This window comes from Archocentrus centrarchus, chromosome 14 (assembly GCF_007364275.1).
Source record: "Archocentrus centrarchus isolate MPI-CPG fArcCen1 chromosome 14, fArcCen1, whole genome shotgun sequence".
Classification (NCBI taxonomy): Eukaryota; Metazoa; Chordata; class Actinopteri; order Cichliformes; family Cichlidae; genus Archocentrus; species Archocentrus centrarchus.
Window position 1 is genome coordinate 12,379,135 of NC_044359.1, and position 8,980 is coordinate 12,388,114.

The 8,980-nt window shown below is 36.1% G+C and overlaps 1 protein-coding gene across 1 annotated transcript; it reads right to left on the minus strand.

The window, feature by feature from the left end:
* Window positions 1–1,316: 1,316 nt before the first annotated feature.
* htr3a (5-hydroxytryptamine (serotonin) receptor 3A) lies at window positions 1,317–6,960 on the minus strand. Its single transcript, XM_030747120.1, is given in 9 exon segments — window positions 1,317–1,627; window positions 1,791–2,027; window positions 2,407–2,617; window positions 3,853–4,013; window positions 4,516–4,685; window positions 4,785–4,894; window positions 5,373–5,417; window positions 5,684–5,847; window positions 6,873–6,960. Coding segments are annotated over 9 exon segments (1,497 nt in total).
* Window positions 6,961–8,980: the final 2,020 nt, after the last annotated feature.

An 8,980-nucleotide genomic window follows, 5' to 3' on the forward strand; every position in this document is an offset into this window, starting at 1 on the left:
TGGGGATAAGAAATCCGTGTGTCACATGTTACACATTCACATTCATTTCTGATTATTGTTACAACACATACTATCTGTGGGTTTGTTTACAGGGCATGTTACGTTTTCACGTTCTGCACTCAGCTGATTTTTTCTCTGCTGTGACCTTTTTAAACTGTGACTCTCAGCGTCACATTTTTAGTAAAGTGGGAAAAAATGCAGCTTCCAAAGACCAAAACACGTAGAACACTCTTTTTTTTCATTTCATATTGATATTGTGTCTGCAGTACATTTTACACAGCGTTACATAAATGAATGTTCAAATAAAATTTCTTTATGAACACAAATTTTATCACATGCTTTATATGAATTTTATTTTTTATTTGACTAGTGTTTTCTATGTAATATTATGGCACACATGGACTTCCATAAAAAGCAAATATGAATATTGTAGAAGTCTTTTACTTGATGAATAGCTGGTTGCAAATGAATATTATCCTTTTTTTTTCATATATGATTATATAGACAATGTTTTTTCACTCTGTGATTATATAACATCTTTTGTTGGCACAGAAATACCATAAATTATGAAATAAAAAAGTCAATAGATTTTACATATATGATATTCTTTGAAGCATGAAAATAGATAACAGTGTAAGTCTCCAAGAAATTATGCTTCCACAACTAAATAAACAATATGAACCTTTAGAATCACCTGTGTAAATGTATTTAAAATCTCATATGCAAAGCAATCAATAAATTGCAACTAATTCATGTACAGATACGACATGCTGAATATTTGGACTGGTATTTACATAGCACTTTTCTTCTATGCACTTTAAGCACTTTATTCACATATATTTTCGACACCTATAACTTACTGAAACATCTGTGGACTATTTGAATTCATGTTTTACGCTGCAGCAACTGCAACACCAAACCTAATGTTAACATATCCTGCACTTGTCACCATTAAGACCAACTTTTTTTTTTCTTTTTTTTTTAATGTATATCTCCAGTTTCACAACAGTTTCTTTTTTTTCTTCCAGCTTTTAAACTAAAAATGTTTTTTTTTTTTTGCATTTTATTCCATATTTTCATGTATATTCATCTTTCAAATCTCAGTCTTTTGCTACTACTGTCATCTTTTGTATTCCCACATAATGATGGATAATAGTTGCATTTACACGTGTGGGACTATTTGTATTGTTTCATATCCAGTTGCTATGCGAGTGCCTTAATGTATGTATGAACTACATGTGGCACAAACCCACTGACTCTGGCATTCTTGGTTTCACACTTTCAGACTTGTGCCCACAGCAGTACAGTGGTGTAACTCAGGCAACCTGCCAAACAGACCACAGTGTGCCCAGGGTGATGCTGTAGGCCACCACAGCCACCAAGTAGACTCTGAAGAGCAGCACGTCCAGCACGTAGCCAACCTGGAGCCACTCCTTGGCAATTTCACGACACTTGTCCCTCTTCTCTAGGAAGTGACGTATTGTTGTCACCTCTTGCAGGATGTTGTCCATGAGAGGCGGGGCGTTCTCCTTGGATGGAGTCAAGTGCAGTCCGAGCAGCCCACCTTCTCTCTCGTGCTGGCTGAGTTTTCGGCCGATCTCACAGGTGTGGTGGAGTGAGCACGGGGCTGCAGGGTTTAATTGGAGTTTTGCAGTTTTTCATTAGAGTAGAATTTACAGTGGTGGTCTAAAGCTTAAAGGCATTTGGGGGATTTTTCCTTACTTTCTGCCTTATAAGATTTAAGATGATTAATGATATTAACTGCATTGTGTGTGCTCATCTGCACGTACCTGTCCCATAGTTGTTTTCCTTGTAGTTCTCCATGTCAGAGGACTGAGACGACAGTCTGGAACACAGGCGGTGCTTTTTGTGGATGCAGAAAAGGACTGGAGCTCTTTCCAACACCAGGTACTTCAGCCAGTGGGGCACGGGGGGCTGCAGGTCCTGCTTGTGGACCAAACGTACAATCAGCACAGTTTCTGTTAGGCTGATTACCAGGAGGGCCATGCAGACCACGAAGTACACTCCTACAAGACAGGTAAGATAAGAAGTTGCAGTATAGAAATGGTAAATGGTAGCATCTGTCCATGAGCTACCTTTTTGAGAAAACTTCTCAAGGAAATTGATCGCCTTACACCAAATGTGTGCTGGGATAGTCCCCACTGTCAGGTCATGTTTTACCCTCACCCATCTCTCAGTGCCTGCTTTACTACAACCTAATAGTGTTTTCACCTCTCCCAAAATCACATTTTACCAACTTTTTCCTCCTTTTTTTTGTTTACCAATACATTTAAAGAAAAGTAAGATTGTCTTCAGGCAAAATATTTTAAACTAATATTTTGACATCACTTGCAGTGATGCTGCTTTGAATACAAACTGCTGGTGAGCATAATTGATTCCAGTCACCAATTAGCGGGGTTCCTATGGCAGTGGCAGGCAGAGTGTCAGATACGATGATGAGGAAGACAGAGTAGCCCAGCAGCAACGTGATCTTGAATGAAACTCTCTCTCCACTGTCTGGTGGCAGATAGAAACCCACGATGTCCATCACCATTAAGAAGATGCTGGGCAGCAGCAGGTTCACAGTGTAGAATAATGGCCGCCGCCGGATCACCACCTGGGAGATTTAGTTTGGAGTCAAGTTAAATGGTGAGCTATGAAACATGTTTAGCATTGCTTTTCTGGGAATCTGGGGAACAGATAACATGCTTATTGTGTGTTGTTGGTAGAAGCGGTTTATCAACAGTTTTACCAGCTGGGCATGGATTTTTGAGCAGTTGTACCACAGGCAGCCAGATATGGTCCAGGAAAAATACACTCAAGGCAAAACATTAAAAAAAAGACTTTTCCACTGCCACTATAAATCATATTGAGCAGATTGTCCAGTGTCAGATAAAGCATGGTGGACAATGATACAATTTTTGTAATTTGACTTCTCTATGCCACCATAATGGATTTTACATGAAACACTCAAGAACCCCCTTTAATTGGGTTTAACAAAAGTATTCCATTTACTGTTTGGAACTGCAACCATTTTTATCCATAGTCCCTCATTCTGAGGTTAAAAAAATAATTGGATTGACACAGTTTCATGGTGACGCCTGTCCCACAAATTAAGCTAGAACATCTCAAGTTGATCCCGAGTGTTGAATTTGCATTTGATAGCTGGAGAAAAAAAAAAAGGAACAGCTCATGTAATCTGTCAGACATGATGGAGGCAATGTTATGGTGCCAGCACACATAGCTTCCAATGGAAGCAGGTCACTAGTGCTTATTGATGATGTGACTGCTGATAGACGTATCAGGATGAAGTCTGAAGTGTACAGGGATATGCTCTCTGCTCAGATTTAGCTCAATGCTACAAGCTGGACTGCACAGCGTAAATGAATAATGACCCAAAGCATACTGCAAGAGTAACCCAAGAGCTTCTCAAGGCAGAAAAAGGGGATATTCTTCACATGATATCACCTCAACCGTGTATGCTTTTCAGTCATTAAATGCAAAACTTAATGCAGGAAAACCCACAAACAAGCAGCACCTGCAGGTGGCTTCAGTAAAGACCTAGCAGAGAATATCAAGGGAGAAAACACAATAATGAGTGATGTTCTTGGGTTCTAGATTCCTGGATTTTATCCAAGTATTAAAAACAATCCTTATATTTAAAATTATTTTATAAATTCTATAAAATTGTATTGTTCCTCAACAATTAATTCAATATGTCCCTTGAATTAAACTCCGTGCTTCAATCACATTTTGATTGATTTAAAATAGATCATTTAAACAGGATAATTGTCATTTATATACTGTTTATATATTTATCCTGCATACAAGTTAGTAAATCTTTACACTCACATGGAATTTCATTTCAGCATAATACTCTTTGTTGTCCACACTGAAGTTCTTATATTTGGATAGTACATGAAGTAGCTCCCACTCTCCTTGGTTCATGAAGACACTCTTGTCCTTACTGAGATCCTCGGGGTTTCTCATCAGGGTGATGTTGATGTCATTAACTACAAATCGAACACAATATTGGGAGCAGCATGAAACAGCCATGGCAACATGTCATCCTTCACCTGCCTCTCTGCTCTCTCGCAGTAGGAGAGAGCTGATGGATGCATCAAACAGGGCAGTTGTTCTACTCAAGACTTACAAGAAGTGGTGCTGCTGCAAAGGCATCGATCGCATTTATTTATTTTTTTCTGTTTAGTTCACTTTGCATGCACTTAATTGATAAATATGACCTGTTCATTGCATTATTTTTTAAAGCATCCATAATTACTTCTAATATAAAATGCACACATCTGGCTTGTCAGAAGCTTGTTAGAAATCTTATACCCTTGCATGCTGTTGGGATAAAAATAATATGATGTATATTTTAGCACTGTCTTATAATAAAAATTCATGTAGAAAAACAAAGTTACTGCTGTTATTTAATTCTGAGTTCAAAATAGTGCATTAAAGCTTGTGCATTTGATTTGAAATGAACTGATAACTGAATGGAATGAATCTTACTGGTATGGAGCCAGCTTTGGAAGGTGAGGCTGCAGTTTTGCACATCAAATGGGAAGTTGTAGATATTGAGAGTGCAGGCTGTGACAACCTGAATGGGCTTGTAGTTGCGCACAAATCCATCATTTGTGACATAAACATAAGGAATGTCTGGAGACTTCCCCACATCTACGCTGCAGGTTACAGACAGAAATAACCGTGACAATGTTGCTCAGCGCGACAGAAATGCTGCAGCCAGCGTAATATAATTAATATAAACAGCATGATCTTACAACTCATTGATGAGGATGTCAGGAACCCAAACATTAGCTGTGGGTATGGAAATTTGTTTGACGTCATCAAACTCCTCTGAATTCCACACCAGGAACTCATCTTTCCATGACTGAAATATTCAGGAGTGCAGAAAGAACCACATAGAGCATTTAAAGATTTTTCTTTTTAAATGTACTATGTCAGAAAATATGAAGTGAATCTCACTTTGTATGAACACAAAGGGGGTTCATACAAAGAACAACAAATACTGAAGTTGAAACAAACATATTTTATCTAACATGTCTAAATTTATAGATAATATTTTGGTGATTTTAATGGCATGTTTATTGATTTATTCATTTGGTGAGTTTGTCTATGTTTATGGCATTTACATACTCCCATGAAAATATAATGGTTTTAAAGAGAAAATATTAATCACAGCTAAAAGTAATTGTTTAAAATAAATAGCATAAGTGTGAATACTAAAACTAATTTTTCAGTGACCACATCTTTGCCATGTCAAGTGGATAAAATATCTGATAAATGAATGATGCAATTAGAAATAAAATAATCAAACAGTGCAGATTATGATGTTTCATTTTTCTTACCTGTCTGTACCAGACATAAGTTGTTAAAACCTGATTCTTTTCATCCTTTAACAGAATACAGAGCAGAGAAATCAGAGGCCATCAGGAAAAACAGAATAAATATTAAATGAGCACAGGTTATATATATATATTTTTGCCCCATAGTGAGCTAATTCAACCATGCTACAGCAATAATTAGGGTCAATTTAAAGTTTTACACATCAAATTTATATTTGTGTGTGCTGATGTATGCATAATTACAACACATGGCAAATATGATTTTTTTAATATACAGTAGATAAGAACTTCTCTCTGTTGGCAGCACAACTCACCACATTAAGGATAGAGTATACCATGAGGTCAATTTCCACATTAGTAGAGGTCCTCCAGTCTTTCACTGGTCTCACTCCTTTCTTATACCCGGTACTTAGAAACTCTGACAGCCGCACTAAGGTGGCGTTGGCAAATCTTCCAGTGCCGCCGCCCAGTTTCTTTGCTGAAAGGTCACAAAAGATGCATTTTTATTGGGGACTAACCAACAAAACAAGGATCTCTGATAGTGCCAGGCTTATAGACACACTAAAAAAACTATAACAATTTAAAAAATTATATATATATAATTCCATATATATATATATATATGGAACCTGACAGAATGTTACTAAAAACAATTTGCTGTTAAAGAATAATGGTTAAAATTACTGACAAAAAAAAGTGTAATAAACTTGTTGCTATTTGTGGTCAGCGTCAACATAAATTAAATGAAATTCTAAAATTCTAGAAACAAATTATTATTTTAAAAAAATATTATTATTTTAAAAATTATTATTTTAAATTATTTTTCAATTAAATACGTTTTTATTATTAACTTTTTAAATTGTTATTTTATAAAATTATTATTATTATTATTTTTAAATATTAAATGCACTGACCATCCATAATGAGCTAATTTTGAAACTAAATGTAAACTACATTCTTAAAGAACACACGTTTCTTGTTTCACACAACAGAGAATAGAATGCTATATATTTAATTAAAACCCTACATTTGACAAATATGTCAGTAAATTTTGATGGCTTGCTTTATAGCTGTATCATCTTTACATATGATTAATCTCAGCTGTGATATTTCTGTAATATTTCTCTCATTATTTGAATGTATATTGCACATAAACTTACAGAAACTACACAAATATTAATATTCACATTTTCTGCATAATACTGCACTTAAGTCACAAACTAAAAATCTGACTAAAATTGAATCATTCAGTAAAGATAACTAAAAAGTTAAGTAATGTCAAGTCTTACACAGACAACATAATCATATTTTCATTTGTCAGTCTTATTTTCTCTGGTATTTGTTGAGCCTAAAACCCAAAACTCAGGCTCAGGTTAACAATAAAACTATATACCGGAGAATAAATGAGAAGTTGGTCTACCTGTGCATTCTTTTGCAGCTTCATTAATCAGAAGGAAGCAGAGCGCTGTCCAGGCTGATGAGAATCTCATGCTGCCAGTTCACCTGCGTTTCCTCTCGTTGCTGTTGAAGTGTGCCTGTCGCTCTGATGAAAGGCCTGGGCATGCCCGGCACCCATATCCTACACATCCATCCACTATATGCATCACTTCACTCACATCTACTATCAAAACCTTGTTAGTGTCACTCCACTCATGAGGGTGTATCCGTCTGCTCTGACACCACTCCTTGTTCAATAAAGCAGCAGCTCGCTGAGATAAATGGAGCTCAAACAAGCCAGAGTTCTGTGAGAGGATCATGTGTCATGTCTGAGAAGTTATTTAATTCAGTAATATGATCCCAGGCCAGTATGCTACAATGTTTATCAATTAAAAACTATTAGGCAAGAGTGTCATCTCATGTTAGTCTCAAAGTGTCAGCAATTAATGTCTTCAAAACAATTAAAGAGGAGTGTGGCGGTGCGCATTTTCACTGGAGAGATTTCACAGAGTTCTCAGTTTTACATCAGCTTAAATTTTTGTTAAATGTGCAATGTGAAGTTCACAACTCAGAGCATATATTGTAAAGGTTCCTGGCCAGGGTTGCTATAGCTACTTAAAATGAGTGAACTTGTTATGTGTCACATGATCTCAGTTGTGCCAGACCAGCAAAACCCATGAATAAAAGTGAAATGCAGTGTTAATTTTGACAGCAAATTTTGATTTAGTTTTAGTCATAATTTAGTCATATGAATAGTTTTAGTTTTAGTCAACTAATTAGCGTAAGAATATAGTCGAATAAATATACAGTCAATTCAGTCGACTAAAATATGAAGGGTGTAAAATGTAAATGCTTTTTCTTCAGTTCTTTTGAATTAGTCATTATACACACTTACACAAACTTAAATATTTATTAAAAGTTATGGAATATTATTAATGCTTGAAAGACCAGTACACACTCAAACATATTGAACAAACAATATCTTTATTTACCTGACCTTGTTTATTGAGCATAACAATAAAATATTGATGAGTTTGATTAGATGTTTTCCTAACTTGTCCCGCCTTGTCACAAAATTAAATTAGTTCTGATTGGATGTCGTCCCCGCCAAGCATTTTCGTCTCGTTTTCATTCGTTGAAGAAAGTGTCGATTAATTTTGTCATCGTTTTTATCCTTTTAGGTAGTTTTTATGTCGTTATCGTCTCGTTTTCGTCATGAAAATAAGGGTCGTTGACGAAAACTATGACGAAATTATCTCGTCAATGAAATTAACGCTGGTGAAATGGAATAAAAAAATGTTCCTTTGTGTTCGTGTAATTATGTACACTGAAGTCAGCTCTGTCTTCAAACGTCTCTTATATTATTGAGTCTCCTGTCATACATGTCTTATACATGCTCTAGTATTTACAGGTCCACAAAGGCACACAAGCTTCACATGCTGAGTGCTTTTGGATCTGAACAATCGTATATTTGTCGGGATCTAGAAATGCTTTTGATACAGTTTCACTCCTGTGTTTTAGGGCTGGCGTCACCATACCAGATAAAATAGTGTACCTTATTGAAACACTGAAATTATTAATGAATCCTCTCCAGTTGTCACACTTTGCACAGCCATCTGGCAAGCTGAACTGGGCTCTTTGGCAGGACACTTCTGGTCTCTGTGCCGGAAGTTTGACCCCTGACTTTGCGTGGACTTTGAAAGAAGAAGGTACTATAGTTCACTTGCATGCTGGCCCCACCTAATGTACTGAAAGTGTTTGTTTTTTTTTACTTATTTACTATAAGTAGTTCTTAAATTCAGATTGCAATTCAAGCAAAAAAAAAAAAAAAAATGTGGGTTTGATTTGGATTTGAACCTTTAGCTCTAAGCCATGGAGGTCTCTAACAACTCTTTAGTTTCATTCATGTTAAATTTCCCACAGAAATGCTTTGTGTCCTACTTTCTCACTTGCCTGCTCTCCAGAAATAATGAAAATGAGCAGTGAAGCTTTTGAGGGCTTGTAGCCGTAAATGGATGCATAGTAACTGTAATCATGTGTATTTCAAAAAGGCAGCATCCGTGGCTGCTTCGGCTCACAGAAGCTTTTGTTGTTTCTTCTGTCATGTTTTATCTTTGCAAAATAATCACATTCTTTTTGTGGTTATTATTTTATTTAAAAAAAAAACACACAGA